The sequence below is a fragment of the Ciconia boyciana genome, chromosome 8, assembly GCF_034638445.1.
Source record: "Ciconia boyciana chromosome 8, ASM3463844v1, whole genome shotgun sequence".
NCBI classification, from domain to species: Eukaryota; Metazoa; Chordata; class Aves; order Ciconiiformes; family Ciconiidae; genus Ciconia; species Ciconia boyciana.
This window is the reverse complement of record NC_132941.1, coordinates 52,730,523-52,754,595: the sequence shown is the minus strand read 5'-3', so window position 1 is coordinate 52,754,595 and position 24,073 is coordinate 52,730,523. Positions and strand designations below refer to the sequence as shown.

At 47.2% G+C, this 24,073-nt stretch overlaps 1 protein-coding gene across 1 annotated transcript in view; it reads right to left on the bottom strand.

The window, feature by feature from the left end:
- The window catches only part of NEURL1 (neuralized E3 ubiquitin protein ligase 1), a 167,672-nt gene extending 147,753 nt beyond the window's left edge, over positions 1-19,919 (bottom strand). The window contains exon 1 of the mRNA XM_072871172.1: positions 19,628-19,919. Coding sequence (XP_072727273.1) covers positions 19,628-19,712 — 85 coding nt within the window. The 5' untranslated portion in view covers positions 19,713-19,919. The remainder of the gene's footprint in view (positions 1-19,627) is intronic.
- Between the last annotated feature and the right edge of the window lie 4,154 nt (positions 19,920-24,073).

Genomic DNA, 24,073 nt, shown 5'->3' with positions numbered 1-24,073 from the left:
AAAAATACTAAAGCATGATGAACTAATACTTCTCTACTGATTTCCATCTGCACAAACCAAATTGCTCTGTGATCATGAATTAAAATTAATTAAAACTTTGGAATGGTTTTCCACATAAAGTTGGAACGGCGGGAGCCCTTGTGGCAAGCACTCAGGCATCACGCCAGTTAAGCTTGCAGGGAGCAGGAGGAGATGATGCGTTGCTTGAAAACACCAAGGACTCTGTGACCTCGTGTTTCCAGTGCTACTAATGCTGGGATTGAACTGGTGCTTGTAATAGGGGGAAACCATGAGAAAAGTGCAACTGATACAGCCAGGTCCCTTGCAGGCTCCACATGTGTTCCAGGAGTGCAATCGTAAATAGCATAAAGCTGCTATTTGCTTTTGAGCTCTCCCGTTCATGTGGGAATAGATTTGCTCAAGAGATAATGCAGTTTTATTCCCTTAAGCAGAATATTAATTCCTACTTGTGCTATTGCAATGAGTAGTAGTAATGAGACTCACATGGTCTTTTCTTTAATAGACCCTTTTTAAAAGAGAACATGTTTTAACTCTGCTTTAAAAGTAGCTTCCTTTTCCAGAACTACAGGTCTTCCTTTCAAACACTGTCCAATATCCTTTCCAGGACTCTTTTCCCATTCACTGTACCTGCACGCTCAGGATCTCATGAAGGTAAGTGTGTCCTATTCATTAAGGCAAGAGCTGAAGCCTCATTAAAGTTAATGGTTTCTTGTACATTACTGAATTGGAAGCTTTGGGTACCGTTCTGCAATCTTTACTTCTTCAGCACAGACTGCTATACACTATATTTTGTTACCGTAGCTGGATTTTTTCCATGCTCTGACTACATCACTGCTTTTTTACTTTCTCCCTTCCCCCAAAACATATGTACTTAAAAGCCCACCAGAAATGAACAAACCCACCTACACGGGGACGGTGAGTGTGTAAATCAGGCTCTGAGCTCTTCTTGTGGCTGTGGTGATGAAAGGGCAGAGGCTCCCCACAGACCACGCTCGGGAATAAGCCGCTTATTCTCATTTTACAGGGAACGCTGGGCTTTGCTGTGGTGGTCGGGGGGGCATGGAGGGGATGTTCTCCCCCCCCAGCTGGGGAGCGATCCTGACCCCACCGCACAGCCCATCCCCAGGTACCACCCACCTACAGCAGTGTGCGGGACGGGGAAATGCAGAGCTGGCTCCACAGCAGCACCAGCACCCGGAGCACGAACCCCAACCGAGGCACTGGGCAAAGAAGGAGAAATTGGGGGGCTCCTCTGGCTTGGCCCGGCCAGGCAAGGACAGGGTGCTGCTGAGAGCATAGGAGAGGGGTCTGAGGTGCAGGGGAGCGCTGGTACTCTGCACAGATGCAATTAGGAGCTCCGATGGGATGCGGATGTGCTGGCAGGGCTACGCTCATTTTATTGTGCGCACATGCACGCAGGCTTCTTCTGTTTGCTTTCTCCCTTTCTCTCCATTCCAAGGTTTCCTGTCCCCAAGAGCTCCTAGGAGCTTGCGAGTGAGTCTGCAGAAGATGAAGAGAACAAGGCTGCCAAGGGACTTTAATGAGAGCTACTTCTATTCTCATGGTGCAGTTAAGAGTCACATAATGAAACAGAGGCTGGTTTGTTTGTTTTTTAATGAGCTCTATTTATATTTGACTTTAACTATCCTCATTCATTTTCTCTGAATCAAACGTCTACTGCTGAAACCTTGTGCATCAGAGTTAATAAAGGGCAGCTATAATCTGATTTACTGCATAGTTCCAAACATGAACGTACTCGCAGGAGGGGCTGATAGTTTACAGCAGCAATGTTTAAAGCAGAAGAACTGACAGCAAAATTGAACATAACTTCTCAGCTGCCTCACAGAAAGCTGAAGTAATCCCACAGACTTTTCTGGAGGCATTTTTCTTCCATGTTGTTGTAACACCGAGAGGTTAAGGCTGCTGTTAAAGCTAGGTTTATGGTTCGCAAACTGGAAGCTGGTGAAAAGCAGGTGCCTTATTCCAACAGATTTCGTCTGGCTGTTAGGGACACCTGAGTTTGAAGATGTCAGAGAGAGAGGAAAACCAGAGGAATCGCATGTGAACCAACCCAAGGAATGCAAGATCCTCAAGCTTTTTACCTTCAATAATGCAGGGGGGGGGGGGGAATCAAGGGTGTTTGTGGCTCACTCCCTATGTAGATGATTAAAACAAAAATCATCAGTACCATGCCCTTCATTTCTTCCCCTCCTTAAAATAGAGAAGCCACTGTTTACAACATAGCTAGAAATCTGAAATGGAGGTTTTCTCCTTGGAGGAAGAAATTTTGCCCCTATCTATCTCCGTATTTAAGCTTTTAAATAAACACAGCCTCATTCTAGAGGAGCAGCTGTGTAATTAAGCCAATTTTGGGATGAACAGTGTGATTCAAGAGCCAAATACTATCTTAATTATATACATTAATATTCTGCTAAGAAGATGCTTATCAAAAAAAAAGATAATTCATGTTATTGCACAAGGAAGGCCACTAAAAATATAAAAATAACAGAGAAGGGTGCCAGTCCGAGGCACAGCGGATGACTGCACAGGCATGAAAGCAGCTCCCAGCTGCAGAGGAAGTGCCCAGCAAGCGATAGATAACACCCACATCTGAGCAAGAAGAGAGGGGCCAGAAGTCATCTGTTGTCAGAGGTGAATACTGAATGAGGGACTTCTGTGTCAAAGGGAGAGTCGCCCCGCGGCCGCCCCAGCTGCTTGGGAAGGATTTTTGGCTGCGATCTCTTCTATTTTTCTGTGAAGAAGCGCAAAAAGGAGCGTATTCACAGAACAGGCAGCAAAGGGAGAACCGGAGGTCAGGACGGGGGGGTTAGAGAGAGTAGTCTCATGTGCTGGATTGGGCACTGGGGTGCCCTCCGGTAGCAGGGATACGCTTCAGCCCCCATCTACGGACCCCCCCGATTGCCGGGCGGTGGGCGAGGGGCAGCAGCTGGCGCTGGGTGGCTGGCAGGGGGAGGCTGGGGGAGCCTGGCTGGCAGACACGGAGCAGGTCAGGAGCTGGGGAGCGATGTCTATCACTGCCCCAAACAGGATGGAGCATCCCTCATCGGGAAGCAGGGACGGAGCATCCCTCGTCAGAGCCACAGTGCAATCCCGCAGTGCTCTCCCGCCTCTAACTGAGGCTGCATTGCAAAACCGCAGCATCAACTGATTAAGGGAGAAAAGAAGGGATTTCCTTCCGGGTTAGGAAGTCACAGTGGGGTGTGAAACTCCTGGTTTCCACTATGGACAAAAAAAAATAACACAAGGTCTCAGAAAAGCCAGAGCTGCCTTGCTTGTGTTGAAACACTGATTTAAAGGGAGTTTGCAATTGCACAACGGCAAGAGCCCTCTGGTCTCAGGTGTGTGAGGTGAAGTTGGGGGATTTCTGGCTCACAGCCTCACCGCAGGGCCCTGCACTCCCATCAGCCCCGAGAACTAGGCTGGCTCCATGCGTGAATGGGAGATCTCCAAGGAAAACCCAGGTGCTGCAGGAAGCAGGGCTGGGAATACAAAAGCATCGCTCTTTCTGCTGAGTGGGCAATGAACCGGCGTTGTGCAGAGGTGCTATTCAGGATGAGTCTGTGGTGCAAGTGCAGAAACGCCTGAGCTGGCGCAGGTCAAAGCTGCAGTGTGGCTGCATCAACCACCCCAGGGAGTGGGCAGGGCCAATGTACCCCCCGGAGATCCCCAGAGGTGAAAAAAGGACCGCACACATTCGGATGAGCTGGCATGGTCCTACCTGTCATGGAAACTGAGTCTCAGGCTGAACTCCACCCTGGGCTGTGACCAACAAGAAAGTCTGCTAATGTCACATATGATGGTGCTTTGCATTTCGTGATCCTTATTGGAACAAAATGCCAGCCAGCTCTTCAGCTAGATCAAGTCAGAATCAGGTCTGAATCATCCTGGATAGTTTCACATTTGGTTTTGCAAAATCAGAGCTCAGTGAAGAGCCACAGAGACACGTGTGTTAAGCAGTGATGAGGAGAGGTGGCACCAGGGTGTTCCCTGGGACTTGAGGGTTTCTGTCATGTCCACCAGTAGTGTCCATACACATGGCCACAGCACCACCTGCTCCCAGACAAGAGTCACCAGTCCTTCATTGCAAGACTGTGATTTAGGTCTCAGTTCTTGCCCCCCATACATTTTTACTAGGAGACCCCAAAGAAACCTCACTTACCCCTCCTGCCCTTTCATTCTCCCCAGAAAGCATGAGCTTCACCACATCTCTCTGCAGCAGAAACATGCCAGGAATATCGGGGAGAAAGATCATTTTCCTGTCCAAGCTGGTTTAGAAAATGATGCCTACAAATGTTTAAGAACTCAGTATCCAAATGACATGTGGCAGAAACACAGCAACATGGCTGTCCTGGAGAGAAACACTCTATTCTGCATACAGCAGAGGGGTCTGCAGGTTGAGGTCTGAGCACTCATTTAGCAGAGTCATTTGTCCAAATTCCTATCTTCTACTAAACCACGGGCCATGGTGGTGAGGAACAGCTGCTCAGTCCCTCTACTGCAGAACAATTTGGATGCAGAGACAAACTTCGCCTTCAAATCAATCCCAAGACCCACTGCATGAAGGCTGTTATGCTGCACAGGGAAGGCAGCAACGTTTTGCCTTAGGGCTGGAAGGGCATCCTGGGGTCCAGCGACGCCAGTGTCTCCTTCACAAAGCAGAAAACTCACTGGTGCCTTCCAGCAAAATCCCAGGAGCCCAGCACAGGGATGGGATGGGATGGGATGGGATGGGATGGGATGGGATGGGATGGGGCAATTCAGTAAGCGGACCCCAGACTTTCCATTTTAATCTCTAAAAGGTTTAGGAAACACCTCTCTCACCTACCTCAGGAGAGCTGCACCTGTGTACTTTTGACACTACAGAGGTAGAGTGGTGTTTCGGATTTTGCCTCTTGCAGCTTGTCATACGCAACGCTAGCAGCCCCAGTGCCTTCCCCTGGGAAGGGAAGATGTAAGGGCACCCATCTCACAAACAAATGTTGGATTGTTACTCATCTTAACTACACAGAGGGCCAAGGTCTCATTAATTAGCACTGACATTTACAACTGAGGCCACGAGATAAGAGCGATATGAAGATGGATGAATTCCAAGAAGATTTGAGAGCACAAAAGGGCTGTGGGGGATGGTTGGTTGGTTGTTTTTTTAATTCTTGAGTTCTCCTTGTAAAGAGAGACTATTGACACCTGAATTCCCTTTTGCATTAGAATAGGAAAAATTGCAGTCAGTCTTTTGCCATGTATCTGAACTGCAAGGTGCTGCAGACTGCTGAAATAAAAAAGGGACCCTTGGACTGCCCAATCTCCAGTCACTGGACTTGCGTGTGGACCTGAAGGTCACAGATCAGGGGGTGTTTGGCTGCAAGGGTCTGGCTTAGCTTTGGTTCAGAGGATTTAAAAAAAAAAATGCAAAAGTCCACCAATTGGACTTTTTTTGGTCCACAAATTTGCCTCTACTGAAGGGTCAAGCTTATGATAAAATAAAACCATCTGTTCTTTCAGACTTTCATCCCAAACCAGAATAAACATATTCTGATGCTCTTACGGACTTGGCTCCTTCCACTGTCTTTCATGTGCTCCAGTTGACATTATCATGCATGCAGATTCCTTGGATGAGATCCTCAGGCATCAACCAGTGGGATTAAAATAAAGATCAGGTGAAAACAAAAGCATTGGTGGTTCTTTTGTATGCTTTCTGGTTTTTGAGCCATTAGGTCATATTCCTTTTATACCTTGCAGCTTTTCTCTGTAACAGAGAACTATATAAAATTGAGGGGGGGTTAAACAAAAGCTAGGATTCTCATGTAATCCCTTCAGCCCAACAGCTCAGGCTTTAGGAAAAACTCAGTTATCATGAGAGATATCAGTTATCATGAGCGCTATCAGTTATCATGAGCTGCCTCAATTCATGACTCTTTTCTATATGATGATTCCAACAGCAGAAACAACTGCCCTGTTTCTGAGCACTAAGTAACCCCATTTCTCATCCCTACTGTGTTGCTGATCCTAGGAAAGGGTCTTCGGAATTCAACAGAGAAATCCAAATCTGGTTCTGGAGAGGTAATCCATTGGCAGTGATACCAGGGCAGGGGAAGCACAGCAGAAGGGGAGCAGATCCTGTACTTGATCCCAACCCAGAAGCAGATCCTTCACCACCACCTCAACCTCCATGTCCCCTCCAGGGCGAAGACAGCAGGGCCACACTCATGCTGAGCTCTGGGGTCTCCTTCCCTCTCCCCTTCCTAACCTGTAGATTCAAAACTCACCAAGACATGCATATGCCATTAGGGTAGAGAGCAGAAGGGTTAACATCTGCAGTCTGCATCCCCTGGAGAGGCGGGAGGACACAGTGTATGTCTCTGACAAGTGCCATCAGTGGGCAGGGACAACACCCTCGCTTTATTTAAAACCTTATTTAAACCAAGTCAGAAAACCCTGTCACCACTGGTGCGGTTTTCCAAAGCATAACATAAAACGCTAACAAGCACTACAATCCTCAAAACAGCTTTCCTCTCTCCTTTTGCCGTCCTGCTAACCATGATGTCTGGGGCTATAAAAAAGCACAGCACAAGAGCATGTCTCTCATTCTGATCTGCTTCCGTGTTTATAACCATCGCTTATCTAATGACACTTAGGAAGTGTTACCAAGGAGACTATTTGCATCCTGCACGATGTTGCTAAAGCAACACTGCTAAATTAGATGCAGCGCTCTTAGCCTTCACCTACTGTATTTGCATTGCTATTAAAATGAAACAGTCACAGGCTTAAACTATATTTGGGTTATTCACTCATCCAAACACCTGAAAATAGTCCAATGGCAGCAGCTACGGAGTTCCCCCTTAAATCTAGCACATCTAGGTCTCCATCTCTTACACGTATTTCTAGCTTGCCTTTCAGTGTGACCTGCAGACAAAGCAAGCCATCTTTTCTTTCACACTATAACCTTCCTCCACAGCACTTGTCTTCCCTGTATGTTTGGCTTTTATTTGAATACTTCAGGAGATTTTAACTGTCATAAATAATTACAGCATCTCAGTATTTGGTGGAGCACGGCAGAAGGCAATTTGTAAGTAACATTAATTTTTGAGGCACAAGACGGCTCAGAGGCACTGGAAATGCGACAACTTGCCTGAAGTTTACGGGTCAGCTGTTCATCCTCACCCTGAGTTTTGGTTCAGCTGTAAAGAGTCACCATTCAAGGACTTCAAGATGGCCCATGGAAAGACTAAAAGGCTAAATAAGGACTAATAGGGTAAAATACTCATTAAGGAGGTGATAAGATAATAAAATCAGAAGAATTTAAAACTATTAAGAACTATAAAAAAGCTATAAACAAAAATAAAGGCTAGGGGCTATTTTAGGTGAAGTTACGGAATAAATTAAATAAAGAAGCACAAAAGGCTATGGAGGGAGAGTGAGCAAAAGGAACCGAGAGGTGCATTTGCAATGGTTCCCAAGGCAAGTAACAGCTTCTCTAGAGCTTGGACATTTGTCAATATGCTAAAAAACATACTTAAAATTAAAATACTCCCCCCCCATGTTAATGTAGAAATATGGACAACTGTCAGGAGCTTTACAGCAAATACTACAATTGCGTAACAATATATTATATGCAGTTGTACCTATAAAATAAATATTATTTAATTGTATTCTTCATGGTATCAAGCAATGTCACAAGCAAAGACACCAGGCTCTCTGAACTCAACTCAAGTATTCTGGTGCAAATCTAGAGCAGTGTATTCTCTCCACAGCTTTCTATTCTGACGGTCTGAGCAGTACACTTTGGACAACCACACATAATAATAAAATATCATCCTACCAATACCTAGCTGGAACTCTCCATCACTTTTCAATATGTTTATTTCAAAAATAACTCCTGCTTTTAACACTTTCAAATTTAACAGATAAACTCAGGCAAGGACATAAATAGTTGGCATCTGTCACTGAATTCAATCAGCTCCCTGAATGAGAGCAAAAGCACCCTGTTCCAGCTCTGCTTCAGTGCATAATATGGTTTGGGTGCCTCTTATTAATAAATCCTTGCTTTAGCCCAGAAGCGCTACTAAAAAGCACACCTGGGAGCATTTTACTATATATAAAACCTCTGTTCCAACAGCAAATTTGATCTGCCTGCAGAATCTAATCATGAGAAGGTAACACTCCTTCCTGCTGAACAGGCTACAGCACGAGAAAGCCCATGTCCAGAAAGCATTTCACCTGCCAGCGCTTGGAATTGCTTATGCCTGGAAATCTAAGCTGAAATACCAGAATCTGGGCTGGTAAAGAATGTGCTAGCAGTGTTGGGCCCCAGTTCAGCCAGGCAAGGTCAGGGATGTCCTTTGGCTCTTTTGCTTTTAATAATATTTAAGGATGCTTTTGGAGGGCTGCAAGAGAGAGAAGTGCCCAACTGAGTGAGTCAGTGGTAGCTGAACGCCATCGCCTCCTCTCAGAAGGATGCTGCTGATGCTCTGCCGAAAAGGGAGGGGGTGATGTGGGTAGATGGAGGTGAACGCCTGCTCTGCTGTGTCGATGGACTGGGAATACAGGTGAAAGCGCTCGAGTCCCAGTACTTCCCTAGGAGGCAAAACTGGATCCCGAGTGTGGATCACATGAACTCTATCGGAATTGATGGATGTAGGACTACTGTGTTCAACAGATGAACTGAGTCTTCCTCCTGCTGAATTGTTATGCAAAATATAAATAAATAATTTTACCTCCCTAGACATCAGCCTATTTTAGGACAAGGGGATGGACAAGCTCTCTTTCCTGCCTCTCCGCAACAGCTGAGGTGAGGCTCAATTCCTCAAGTTTTGTCATTGTTTTAGCTCCTCCACGAGAAGGTGTGATAGAGGCACAGAAGAAGATTTCTGTAGTTGGCCATGGCTGGAGAGCATGTGTGTGCCCACCACCACCATGCTCTGCTGAGCTCCCTGGACATGAGCCGACATGATGCCAGTGGAGAGCCCCCTCCAAGCCACGTTGTGGGGAAGCCACCCTGCAGTGGGCAAGCAGCGCTGGGGTTTGAATAAATAGTCTTATACTAGAGATTTATTTAGAATAAATACTGAAGTCTTCCTAACTCCCCTCACATAGCAAAAAGAGGATGGCTCAAGTCTTGTGGGGTTTCAGATCTATAACAGTGGTACTCCCTCATGCCTCCTCCCATGGCCACCACAACAAAACTTCACGAAGGTTTAGAAAGTATTCTGCTGTCCTCTGTGGGAAAGGGTTACTTGTGTCCACACACAAAGGCTGCAGAAGGCTGTTTTTAGCTGCCCTTGCTCAAGGGGAGCTTTCCCAGGACTCAGCCCTCCTTGCTGACTTCAGGTGCCCCATGTGAAACGGGCCGGGGAGGGCTCCAAGGAAGGGTCAGAAACGAGGGTTTGCATCACCAGCAAGGCAGAGAGAGGGGAGGAGAGGAGGTATCATCCTTGCCACCAACTACTTCTTCTCCCATGGGAAATAAGATCAAAAGGAAAAAGAGGTTTTCTCTGTGCTAGTTATGCCTCTGTGAAATTTCCTCGGAACTTTCTGTTGGTTTTGGATCAGGTCCTAGACCCATGTGGACAGAGCCCATACTGTACAATGTGTCTGGGTTACTCATTAGCAAAAGGGTTCCCTCTGCAATCAAGCATGTAGAGCACCTTATTAAAACATGCCCTGCTCCATATCTGACCCAATGGAGCTGGCACGAAGAAGTTCTCACCACACCCTGAGAAATGCCACTGGACTGCGAATTATCATTACTTCCCTCGTCTCAGTTCCTACATGGCCTTATCTAAACTATGTCATAAATCTTCTGGGTTTTATCTGAACTCTCCTCCTCCCAGTGACATTCTGTACTTCTGAATAATGTTGTCTCCATATGAATTACAAGGGGCACTGCAATAATGCTCCAGCAGAAGCAAGGGAAGCAGTGGGAAAACAGCTAAAAGCTACACTGAACTGTTTTCCTACTTGTAATCTTCTGTCATATTCCGAGTTGGAAGATTAGATAACGAGACTATTTATAGAGGCATTGCTGGGTGTGTATCACAAAACCTTTATTGTAAGACCACGGCAAGTATGAAATTTTAATTTTGCCTGCCACTTCCCTGTGTCACAGCTTCATTTGCAGCAAAGCATTTTTTCTTTCGCAGTGGGGTTATTAATAATGGATGTAGCATTAACATTTCCAAATTGGGAGTTTACCCTCAGTCTCTGTTCCCACCATCCCTCAGTAATTTTTCCTCCTGGGCTCCGTGTTGGACTGACAACCAGAGACTGACAATATCTGCTCAGCCACCAAACACACATTGCATGGGCAAGAGCAGCCGGAGCTCACGCCATTCACTGCTACGGGTCCCACCTGCAGGACTTCTCTGTTTGAAACCTCAAGCTGCTTTTTAATCTCTCTGCTAAGTCCTCCAGTGCATGCCAATAGGGTCTGGGAACAACTGTTCAAAGGAAATGCACTGAACACCAGATGATCTTCACAGGCCGTGCGGCATCCAGCAGATCGTGAGAACTTTCTGCCACAATTAATGCAGGGCAGATTTCAAGTGGAGGAGCAAAGCTCTCAGCTATCAGTACTTATCACTTGGCATCTCAACTCTGAACTTTTAAAAACAAAAGGTATTCGTGGATTTAAATAGGGAGAACTTTTTGCACCTTTATTTTATTTTATGCCTGTTAAGGCATGTAACTGTTGAAGAGTTGTATCGTTAAAACAGGTACACTAAGTGATGTACTGAGATGGGAGTGGGAATGTAGAAATCCAGTACTAACACCAGAGGTTACCCAGGTCCCTTATAATGTGTTCACTGCGTTTTTTAATAAAGAAAGTAAATTATTTCAACTACTTCTCTTTCTGTATTTGCTGAAATGCTGCAACATAATCAATTAGTGAGGTACATTTTCTGTTTTCCATTTTCTATCACATCTATTCAAGTGACTCACTCACGTAATACACAGATTCTTTTTGCAACATTTACAGTTATTTGTATTCTGTCTTCTACAGTGACTCAATATTTCTATGGGAAACCATCTCTTCCCTTCCTACCTAGTAAATACTTGTTAAGTACAAAAACCAGGCATTCATCATGGACAAAAATGATCCTGCAAGATAGATAGACAGATAGATATTTAAAAATGCAATGGTACCAGTTGCTCAAATCAAAGAAATTCTGAGTAATACCAACACAATTAAATGCTATATTAAACAGGTATCCCTTAAGGAGGAGATTGGAACTAACCTTCTGATGAAGAGTTGGAATCTGGATGGTAAATAAGCTCTGGATCTATGGCTGCTTGGCTTATCTGGCAAAAGCCTGTCCAGGAGCAAGTTAAGACTCTTAACACTAAGCTTTACATTAGATGGTGTTGATGAGCAGCAGAGCACAAAACACAGTCGCGCCTCCATCCAAGTAGCAGTTAAAGGGAAATCAAGCAGAGCTTATGCCTAACAGAGGATAAAAGATGATCAGTGGGGTTTTTAAATTGTATGTTGACATACAGGAAGTCAATGTAAATTAGAATGAGTCAAGCATAACATGGTTACGTTTATTCTGACTGGGTCAGGGTGTGAGCTACAGCTTTCAAGTAGGGTGAAGCCAGAGGGATGTCCAAACAGGGGCTGCTCGCAAAGACTTTCATGCTCCCATTCAGCTCCCCAGGTAGGAAACCAATACCCCAAAAGTGCCCCTGATTAATTCCACTGGGACAAAGTATCCCAGATTTCCAGCTCTGCTCAGCATCCCATGGTACCTTGTCTCTTCAGAAGCCAGGCTCCTTCTTTGCTTCCCCACTGGCTAGTTACCGACACCGACACTGGCTAGTTACAGAGCTCCCCAGCCATCGCTTTGCTGAATCGATTTTCAAAGTCCTGATGCTAGACATAGGATGTGTTCTGGCCATATCATAAAAATGATGAGCTCAACAGTCAATAGGGAATCCCTGCACATGCCCGTGCACATGTCTGTAAGCCCACACATGCAGGAACATCTGGAAGTGTCAGTGTTACCAGTGTGAAACCCAAATACTGAATACGAAGGAACAAAGAGAGGAAGGAGACTCTGCAAGCAATGCCAGTACTTTAGAATTTATTTTGTCTAAAATTTTATTACTGTTTTTTCAAAAAAATGTTTCCATTAAGTGGTGGGCTTTTTTAACTAAAAACCCTGCACGGTATTTTGTCTGAGGCTGGCTGAGAACTATTAACATTTACTTTTCAGAGTTTTGCATAAAATAGCCCTGAGGTTTAACCTGACAGTTTTCTGAGAGCTGAGAATCCTTCCCTATGCTTCAGCAAAGAGTGGAACCGAGGTGGACTAATGGAGAATTGTATAAACATAATACCACCATGGCATGCTCCGCCCTATAATTTTAAAACACAATTCTATTTTAATCCTGTAACTGGAAGGCCAAATAACTAGTAGTATAAACATGAACTAGACTCTTATATACAGCATGCATTTATCAGCTAGAGATCCCCAAGAATGAATGGAGATGAAAACCTACCCCACCTCAATTTTAACCACATAGTTGCATCAACGCAGACCTTAGCGTGGGTAAGTATCCAAGTGCCTGCCCTCCTCCCCAGCTACACAGCTAGCAATACCCTAGTTAGCTAGGTTAAAAGGTAGCTCAGGTTCATACATAGATGTCGCAGTCACAGCAGAAACTTTAACCATTGCCAGACCCTAACTTTCAGTTAAAATTCAGCTCTTGTCCCCAAAACTACTTTCGGATTTGTCAATTTGTGGCACAGAACTGAGCACCTGCATAGTGCTGTGATTAAGGTTAATCTTAGGCCAACCATTTCTGGATGGAGACAATCCTGAAACATTGGGATGTTTCAGGGGTCGGCGTTGCAGACCCCACTCCTCAGGACAGTTCAGAATTAGATTACTCAGGTGTCCTAAAATTTCAAGGCAGGCCAAGTCAGAGCATGTGTGGATCCCCAGCTTGAAACAGCTAGCCACCATGAAGGTATGCACCGTAAGTAAAACAAAATGTACTTGTGTACTTGCCACGGGCAACAATTTCAGCGATGCAGAAGTAGCTGGTTCCTGCAATTATCCTAGCAGCAGTAGGTAAGAACAGCTGCCAAATCTGAAATCTTCCAAGCCTCTGTATTAGAAATCTTCCCAGATATGAGGTTATCCACAAAAACTGCTATTTCAACAGTCGAGGAAACAAAATGAAGTGGGGGCTACTCAGGCCTCTGTCATTCGGGAGGTCAATGCAAGCAAAGAGACCCTGCTTTCTCTTACTCCAAAAGAGCCCACAAATACAAAAGCACCTTTATTTGTCAAAATCACAGAGTGCAGGAGACATAGCCTCATCCAAGAAAGCTTGCACAGGGACCTCATCACAATCTCTACTGTCTCCCAAATAAAGCCTGAATGTTCTGTGCGTGACTCCGAGGCTGCTTGGGCAACGAACCACTCTGTAAACACCCAGGCAGGGACGTTCATGAAAAAGAGGATGGATCCAGCTAGAGACCAGCCAACACCAGAGCAGGCTCTATCCCTCCATCTACCACTGCGATGTCTGAACAACCCAGCTCCAGCCTTCACTGGTGTGGAGAAGTTTTAAGTTCTCATTTCAGCATTATCCTTATCAGCTAAACACAAGTAGCCTTAGGAAGACGCCCTTGGGAAGTCCATATGAGCAGGGCAAGTGTGTGGTCTTTGTATGTAGCAAACTTCAAAGGATTCCTCTTTCATGACCTCCTCCAATCTCCCATAAAATCGGACCCATTTTAGCATCCATAACGTCCACTATTAATGAGCTCTACAGAGCTACTAGCCACTGCTGATGGCTACAGCCTCCTTTTGTTCAAAAGGAGCTGGAATCTACCAACTTAATTTGACGTCCTCCTAATTCTTGTACTGGAAGAGACAGTGAAGAGTGGAGCTCTGCACCTTCTCTACATGCCAGTCACTTCCCACCCTAGTTGTTCCTTTTTCCAGAGGTAAGAGTCCTAGTTTATTCAACCATTCCTTATATAAAATTAATCCAGACTTTTGAATGTCCCTGTTTGCCCTCCTCTGAACCTTTTCCAGTTCTCCTGTATCTTTTTTAAGATGGTGGAAGGGGAAGAACCAGAACTACACACAATATTCAGATTTATACAACAATCTAGTCACGGCCTCTATTTTCTTCTGTTTGGCTTCCCTTATAATTTCTAGTATTTCATTTGCTTTTTTTAACTGCTACTGAGCCTTGCACTAACATTTTCAGCTCAATCACCCCACTGATGTTTTGGTTCCCACTGGTTTTCAAAAGCAGCCTTTCTTGCCCTTCAGAAATACAGAGCATCACCTGTGGGCAAAGCACCACACGATTTCCTGGGAAATTTCTGACAAGCTGCAGCACTACCTGCTCCACCACCAGGCTTGAGCACCTTATGAAAAGGACAATGGGAAAGGAAAAGTAAGACAGATAAATTGCCGTGTTTGGAGCACTGGGCAATTTTAGGCAGTTTAAATGCAATAAATCAAAGTTCAGTAGCTTGGGAAAAAATCTAGTGCGTGGGAGAGGGTCATATAAACCTGAGAACCTCAGGCAGGAAAAACTTTATACCTACAACCCAGACACACTGACAGGTCAGAGGGAAACAAGCATGACCCAGGACAGAATGAAAGCAGAAGGGCAGGAAGCAGGGGGCACCCTTCAAAGCCTTGAATGATGAAACTTCTGACTCTCTAAGGCTGGAAGAAAATGAAATAGTACTTCAGAGAAGAACCAATTATGACAGCAATGGGACCTGAGGTTATCTCACAGCATCACTATTGGCATCCCCCCCGGGGTACTGCTTGCACCCCAACTTCTAATCCCCATGATCATCAACTGCTGACATCCTTTTACTTCCCACTTAGTTTTATTTAGCGAGTACACAAAATGGAGCTGGCAGCAGGATGTTCTTTCCTATCAACAACATACAATTATTGAAATGCCTACACCAGCCAGATTACTATCTTCTGCATGTATTTCAGAAGCTTATAAAATACCAGTGAAAGAAGAAAAAAGTCCAACATATTTATGTGTCATTGGGATATAAAGTTTGGAACAGCAACTGCAAAAATGCAGGCAAAGACTGTATAATCATGACTGGTGTCCCCTGTAGGCCAGGAAAAGCAGCAAAGCCCCTGCCTCCTTGGTAAAGTGCTGCACAACAGGCTGTTTTTCTGGGCGCCTGCAGCCAGAAAGGCAGAGTCACACCCTTCATCAAACCACTGCTGACTCTGACTTCAGGTTTCCTAGCAAAAGAAGGGACTAAGAAGCACTGTCCTGCCAAGATGCCAGCATGCTTCATGTGATACTCTGGAGATATAAACCCCAAATCATCCCACAGAGATCACCCAGACACGTTGAGTAAGAGCTATCTGTATGAATGAGCAGTAAGTACAGGGGACCATGGAGGCACCCAGCACAATATGACTCAGATCTCGACGGGACCCTCCAGATGCCACCGTAATACAAATGATAAAGAATAACCCATGAGTAATCCGCCATTGCTGAAAAGAGGATCTCTGACTAGCTCAGGCTGCCTCTGTAATATAGCGCATGCATTCTTTTGCATAAACATCATTAACCCGTGAGAAAACCGACAGGAAGAAATCCTGCTCACTGTCACTCACCATGGAAATCTCCCTTCCAAGGCAAGAGGGGGCTCAGGAAAGAGCAGCAAACCTGAGTAGGAGGCTGGAGGAAAGGATTTAAGACAGGAGACAGTAATACTTCTTCGCCTTTACAATGTCATATTGATCTGCTGTCCACAGAAATGGCTAAGCCTTCTTGAAGCTGAGGACATGGAGACAAGTGAGGATAAAGAGCCGCATGCCCACGGAGCTTGGGAGATGGCATTCAGGTCCCTAGCCTCACCTCTGGCCCAAGGGCTAGCAAAAACTGCATTTCTAGCATCCTGGACCAGCAAATCTCGGAACTACACAACAGGTCTAACAGGGTACACAGCCCATGTATCCAGCAGGAAGAGTTAAACGCATCCAGCAAGGCTGAGCAGTAGGAAGGAATGCAACAGCCACAGAGATTTGGAAGATGCAACATTAGGCAAGGAAGGTAACTTACTGAGCTACACCAGGATTAAAAAGGGGAATTAAGAGAGGAGATTGACTATCCTGGAAGAATCCTGGAGCAGGGATTGAACTGGGGATGTATGTCCTGAGAAATGATAGAAATCTCCTTGGTTGGAACAATTCAAGCCAGACTGCCCTGGCACTAGTAAATAAACAGTATACAGAGCCACTGCTGCAAAGGTTGATCTTTTGCATCACAGAATCCAGGAGATTAGATACGGCTGGAGTTTTCCCACTTGGTTCCACTCCAACCAGCCATACACACCTTGTTTGATAGTTATCGCAAACCATATTTCAGAGAGGGTGGACAGCAAAAATTTCCTGGAGTTTATCTGGCTGTATCATTAAGGAGATTGTTACCAGATAATCATAATCTTTTGCTCAGCATTAGGAAAGTACACAATGGATCACCTTCCGTCATCCCAGAGAAACAACCACATCTGGGTTACGGGAAGGGAAATACTCACAGGAATGCTGAAAATAATCTCACCTCAACCTCCCCATCATGATACCACCAAGTGACAACCTCCTTCCAACCACTGGCCATGACTTTAAGATTAACAGCCACATCAGGACCGTGGCATTTGATCAGCTGCGGTCCTGGAGGACTTCTGTTTCCACTGACTTTAGTTTTCACTGTCTTCAAACCAGCCAAAGCCTGCAGGCACAACTGTGACACCAAAATCTGGATTAACAATCCAGGCATGACGTACTGCTTTGGAATAGGTAATTCCAAAGTGCTCGCGTCTAGCGTTTTCTAGTGAACAACAGTATGAAGTCCTTTTATAAAGGGCTGGACATACCAGATTTTAAAGTACTGTCCTACTCCGAAAGCAGCTTTAAAATCATCAGCCTGGGGTTCCAGGTTTACTGTTGCAGGTCAGTAAAGACCTGCCTATTTCAGCTACCTGGTTTTAAAACTGCAGCTGAAGTCTGAGAATCAAGTTGGGTGCTTTCCTTCTTACGCACAACCATCAAAAGCAAAGCAAGTATGCTGCCAGCCATGCCAGTCTTCAACGATATTTCTGTGTTGTGCCTTCAATGCCACCAAAAGGATCACATGGTCTTCAGAAGATTTACTTAACTAAAGGTGACCATTTTTAGCAGGACTAACAGAAAGGTATAAAAATTTTCAGTACATGTGGGCAACAGCTCTACTATGTACAGAGGTCTTATTTCTTATATAGCAGAGATGAACTTGTAAGGTTCAAGGACCGACTTCAGAGTCCCCAGACCACCTGGGGAAACTTAATGCAATCATAGCTTCTTCTTTAGCAAGAATGAGCCTAAATCACCCCTGACACTAGGTAAGGAAGAGGTCGTCACAGAGGAAAGTACCAGATGATGGCCAAATTATCAAAGTTCAGTATCCCTAACAGACACTGAGGGAAGAACAACTGGGGACCTTCAATTAAAATACACTTTACAAAATGTTAAATGGCAGATATGTAACAAAATTGTGTGACATTCATACTTTCGCTGCTATGCCTCCAGACCGTTTTACAGGAACCTGTCAGATGCAATCAGACTTGTTTATTCTGCATTTAAATGTAGGACCTGAGGCAGTCCGGTTTCAAAAAGACAGAAAAGGCACATATTGTCCCTGGCAGTTGCTTGGTTTTTACAACAAAGGCAATGCCTTGTTAACTCTTACCTCCAAAATTATTTCAGTGCTCTGCTACATTACAGTCTTGAGAACATTTCTGCTTGCTGCCTCAGCACAGGTAGAAATTTAATTAAAATGGAAATTAAAGGAAGAAAGAAAGAAAGAAAGAAAGTGCCATTAACACACACACACACCCAAATCAGGTGATTCATACAGAGCATCTTCAAAATCTCACGTAAGCCACTCATAATGGATTAAGTGGCAGTGTCCCTTCTGGCTCCAGTTTATAAATTCTTATCTGCTTAAGGTTGCTCCAGAAAGATTTCCAGCTGACAGCATGATTCTTAAGAGACAAATCCTCCCTGGCAGTTTACAATTGCATACCAACTACTACAACATCATGTGTGCCTTCATGTTTGCACTGATAGAGGATGATGGTTCACCGTTTAGGGTTCAGCATCCCCCTCCTTGCAAGTCTAATTTTAAGCACAGCCATTGTCTGGGCTGAGTTTCTGACTGACTTTGTCCATGACAGAGCAGTAAGCATTCGTAACGTGTCCTTGCATGGCCATTAAAAAAGCCATGATATAATCACCCTCAGTTCATGCAACTGTTCCGAATCATCCAAGTACGGAGGAAGGGAGCAGAGAGGTGTAACGGAAGAATAATGCAAGTATCGGAAAATCCTTCAGTGTAACAACCAGTTGCCCAGCTCATCATTAACCATTTCCACTCCCCCAGACCATGCCAAAGAAGTATCCGAAAGCTCAGTAAAAATGAGGGTGAACAGCAACATCCCTATTTTCCACGCTGGTGGCTGCAAATTCTGCAACACACTGGGGAAGCTGCAACAAGTTTTGATCATCTGAAATGGCTGTGGGAGCAGCACCTTCCCTCATTCCCTGCTTACAGAGAGATGTCTGACATCCTCTGCCCTCATCATTCAGTGCCTTTGGCTGTGAAAATGTGCTTAGTGAAGAGGTACCCAGGTAGCGTTGAACACATACGGTGTGTACTGCTGCCCAAGGAAATCCCTTTCAAGAATGACGGGTTATTTTCTGCTACCACCCTCACAGATTACAGCAAAAGGGGGCAAAAAAGGGCAGGGACAGAGGAGACCTGGAGCAGTCACTCCTGCTCGCCTTACAGAAGTCATCCCCATCTGATCTGGTCCTGACAGTGCCCCAGGATTTCAGTAAAGGGATTTCATCCTTATGAGGAAGAGAATAACCAAATAAGCTGGACAAGGAGCCCCTGCCCTCCTCCAAAGAGGACTGGCAGTCCCACGCACACAGACACATTCCTGGAGCACCCAGAAAAGATGCCAAAGCAAAGCTTTCATTCACCGAGAAACACCTGGGGACTCTTTGGTGGTCCAAGCCCTCCGACATGTTGTCCCTTGCTTTCCCGGGGTGCCACTGCCCAGGGAGACCTATGCACCGATCAGCCACCCATGAGCCACTGCCGGGGAAGAAGCAGCAGGGCTGGGAGCAGGGCAGGGGGGCCCACACCGCCCGAGGGCATGGGGTGCCAGGCATGGAGCCATCCCACCCCGGGGTGCCCATGGAGCCCAGACTGTCCCGAGGTGCCTGGGGTGCTCAGGGAGCCCAACCCGCCCGGAGCGCCCAGGGAGCCCAGCCTGTTCCAAGGTGCCCGGGATACCTGTCCGGCGTGGCGTGCTCAGGGTGCTATGAGTGCCTAGGAATCTCATCCCAATTTGGGGTCCCTGGGATGTCCAGGGTTTGTGTCCTGCCTGGGTGCCCATCCCACCTCGCGTTGCGAGTGCCCAGAGCACCCATCCCGCTCCGGGCTGCATGGGTGCCCCGGGGTACCGCGGGTGCCCGTCTTGCCGGGGGTGCTCGGGATGCCCGTCCTGCCGGGGGTGCCGGCCGAGCCGTACCTTTGAGGTGGTGGTGGCGGGCGCGGTGCAGGCGGCCCTGGCCGCCGCGGGGCAGCGCGGGGATGCTGGAGAAGCGGCTCCCCATGGCGGCATCCGAGCCGGGCCGGGCCGGGCGGCACCGCGCGAGGTCTCACCCCGGGGGCTGTGGCGGCGGCGGGGCGGGGGGGGGCAGCGCTCCGCCGGCGTCTCCCGCGCTCACTCCGACGCCGAGAGCCCCGCTCCTGCCCGCCGCCCGCCGGGCCCCATGCCCGCAGTGCCGTCGCCCTCCGCGGGGCCGCGCCGGCTCCGCTCGGCTCCGCCGCGGCTCGGTACGGCGGGGCGGGGCGGAGGCACCGCGGCCCCCCCGCCGCGCCCCGTCGCCATGGAGACAGTTGTTCCGCCCCGGGGGGGGGGGGGAGCGGCGCCGCACGCCGCCCAGATGTGCCACCTCTGGCGCGACAGGTGGGGGCACGCGGGGTCCTCTCCCGACCCCCCCGCTCGGTCCCGGGCTCACCGACTGGGGCCCCGCGGGGAGGGCGGCCGCACCACCCCGTCCCGGCTCCCCCGGGCCTCGGCAGCAAAGCCGGCCGGCCCCCCCCAGAGCACGGTGCGGCTCCGGCTTCCCCTAAAATCACAAGAATGCCCAGCGCGGCCCACCCCGAGGGGCAGCCGCAGGGTCAGGGACGTTATTCCCCTTCCCAGCCCAGGAGGAAAGCACCTCGTGGAGCGGCGCGCCTCCACCTCTCAGGGACGATGCTAGGCTGGACCTCCCTCACACCTGCTGGGCCCTAAACCCGCTTCCCCAGGGCCAGCCCAGCGCCCTCCCAGCGAGGAAATTTGCGGCTGACCCCAGAATCCAGGCCCCTCCAAGGATCTGCATCATGCATGAACATCCACCCAAGCAGATGTGCTGGGCTGGGACGCAACTGTCCTAAAGCAATTAGGATTCTCATGGATGCAAATATGTCAGAGCAGCACTCAGGGGAAGGCAAAGCAGATGGGCAAGCAGCTCCTTCTCCAGCCCTGGGGCAGGTGGACAAGAAGGCAGATAGTCAGAGGGGCAAGTAGGTCCCTTACTGGTCCCCAGTCTACCCAGCAAGGTGGGTGGGCGCCTGCGCCCACAGCTTCACTTGCCCTGGTGGCTCAAAGCAGTGAGGAGCTCCAGCCAAGCTCAGGGAAGTGGGGTACAGTAGAAACGGGGTGAAGGGAAACACTTCACTGGCAGGTCTCCTATGAAGGGTCAGGAGCTTGCACTGGTGAAGTGCTAGCATGGGGCACTGCCTGCACGTGTGGCTTCTGAAAGCTGCTGCAGTATAAACACATCCCACATGAACTGGGACTGTCCTGCGTGGTTGGAGCCCTCTGTGCAGAGATGAGTCTCTGCACAGCTGCATATTCATGAGCGCCCGTGCTGCAGCCACAAACTCACTCATACCTGCACAAGCCATGCCCACATGGTGCTCTCTTGCCATGAGAGAGAAGGTCCTATGTTAATACCACGCCTGTCCACCACCAGACATGGGGCTCCTCTCCACCTTGCCCACTCTGGAGCCACCCAGGCCAGTGAGTTGCTCCATGAAAGCAGCCAGGACCATAGAGGGTGGTGAGGTTCCCCCTGTCCTCATCCCAGCAGCACCTCGGCCATACAGGGATTTCTGCTGTGATGAGCACAACCCAGGACCTGGAGGAGTCCAGTTGGCACCACATTAAAATAAATCCACAGCCGATGCTGGTCTGTTGCATATATACATTACCTTTTTCTTTAAAGACTGTAGGTTCTGGAGACACACACGTTTGCAAGCTTCATCTGGAGTTTCAGCGAATGCTGAAGACTGAGGGCAGCTTCAGTTCAGCTATGTGAGGGCTGTAAAACATATTTTTCCTTCCTTCTGTTGAACAAAAATTTAATGTTCAGCTTCTTTCCAAAAGGTGATTTTGTCCATCTGTCCATCCACCTCCACCCTCCCCTCTCCCTCCTTCTAGTAAATGTAAGAAAAGCTCTTCCTGGTCAGGGAACACACATGAACATTTTCACCTTGAAAACAGTTACTGCCACAATTTCCCCTCCCAGAGAGCCAAAAAACCCACTGTTCTCTGAAACCGCTCAAGTACATAACTTTCAGAGGAGAAGGGAAAGCCTTCTGAGGTTAAATAATAAGACTCAATAAGAAACATTTAAAATCTTGACCAAAATCTGATGCTGAAATCAGGATGAGGATTTCTTTTGGTGCCTGTGATGCAGGAGGCCAGGCTGAGGAATCATTACTGTTCTGCCCAGCCTTAGATTGCAATATGGCTGAGATGTGCACCATGTTTTTCCATCCTTTCTCATTCTCTCAGAAGCGGAAAGGTATGACCGTGCCAGTCGAGTGCTGCCATGATAGTGTGGGGCTTGCACTCCTGCTCAAACACAGGCATCTCAATGTTCGGTGCTGCCAGTATATCGGGTCCTGCTCTGGCCCCATGATAAGTCTCCACCAGCTGCCTCCACAGGCAGGAAGCTCGTGGGCAGAGGTGGGACAGAGATTAAGATTAAGTTAAGACTGAGTCACATCTTTATTTATATCCTTTGTGAACACTGTATTTCCAGCCAGCTCACTACAGTGAGCCCACAAAGAAACACAGGACTAGAATGGCCCTTAGACTGGCAACTCCAGCTCCTCATCATACAATACCTTCCATCCTGCTCAACCTAATTGTCTGCAACCAACAAAAAAAAATCCCTGTTCTTTCTCAATTCCTTTTCTCTAATCTCTCTCTCTGTGCCTGTCCTTGAATTGTAAGAGGTGTTGAGTAAGGACTGTCACTTTTCTGGGAAGCTTCATGTTTTATGTGGCAGAAAGAGGTGTCAGCATAAGGAAAATTATAATGGAAAGAGGCATTTTTCCATTGTATAAAAGAGATCTTGAAAAAGGAAAGGTACCAGAGCTTTGGTCTGGAGGCATAGGGGACATCCATATAATAGCACAGGGAACACTTCTGTGCAGTCATCCATTAAATTACAGGCACTTACGTGTGCATCACGTACACTGCTAACCATGCCTTGTGTGATAGCTCACCGTGTGGTAGACCTGCTCCCAGAAGGACCAAGTATTTCCGCTTCCATCAAATTCACCCTGAGTTTTAGACACCAGGCACCAATTTAATCTTGGTACCGTAGTGTGAATATTAAACTATACCCCACAGGGCTGATAGATTATGTGCTCAACCGGCTCCCTTTTCACCTTGGAGAACCAAGGTAAAGCATACTTGCATCAGTGAAAGGAGGAAGCTGTATAGATCTGCCTTAGCAACACGTTCAGCTTCTGTGAGGGATGGGCTTCGCTTTGCCTGACACTGCAGCCTGCAGGTAACACCGTGGGGAGGAATGCAAAACAGCACCAGGGTTTTGCTGTGATCGTATCTTGGTTCACTTTATCAGAGTCTTTGAATTTGCTCCCGACACTGGTTGGAGAAGGAGTGAGAAGGAGGGGCTGCTTGCTGTCCTTGCCAGCTTATGTCAGCTCTTCCCGCAGAAAATGTTGAGCAGGGTGAGAAATATGCTCTGTGATCACAGGGGCCCTTGATAGACAAAACAGGATCACACTGATTCTGGGTTTTTGCCCTTTTCCTGTGCTGTAGCAACAAGGAGCATTGAAACAGCTTGCCAAAACTGCAGGGCTTTCATGCCAGTAAGTCAGGACATTCCTTGTTTCGTAGTATTTATCAGTTGAATTGGCTAATTAGGGACATGCAATTTCTTGGTATCGATCCTGTCAGGTAGCGGGGGTCTGGTGGAGAGAGCATGCTGTGTGATAGAGCAGGATGAGTTTGTACTGAATTATAATTCCTCTCCGCTTTCTGTATTTGTGCGTGGGCAGCTGACCACCAGTTTGTAATTTGTGCTTAGAAGTCAATGGAGACAATGCAGTCAGTCCATGAACTTCACCTGAAATGAGTATCAGCTCCAGGAAAGGTGCTAACATCACAACTATCATAACGAACAAACACAAGGAGAAAGGCACTGCACAGTCACATCTGCTCACGGAACAACGTCTACTGCCTTAAGTCATGACACCAGCCATGAATTCCCTACTTGAGAGCCAGGTGCAAGGATGAGCTCCAGCTGTTCAGCTCAGGCATATGTGAAAGAGGAGAGAGAGGGGATGTGGAGGAGGATTTGTGAGATGGCTGGAGGGTAGCATCTACATGCAAAAAGAGCTTGCTGGAGAAGGATGGCCGGACAGACTGCTAGCTTTGGTGCACAGGGATGCTTTCAGACTATGAAGGGGGCAAGATCAGATGAGCGCATTTGCATCTAAGGACTCTGGGTACTTTGCAAAGATGTCTAACTCTGAAGCGCTATGCAGCAATGAAGCAAATGTAGTTAAAAATTCCCTTTACAAAGCCTGCATTTGTGCCTTCTGGGCACATCATCCCTCAAGGGGTTACACAAGAAACCAGGCAACCACAAACAAGGTATGATTA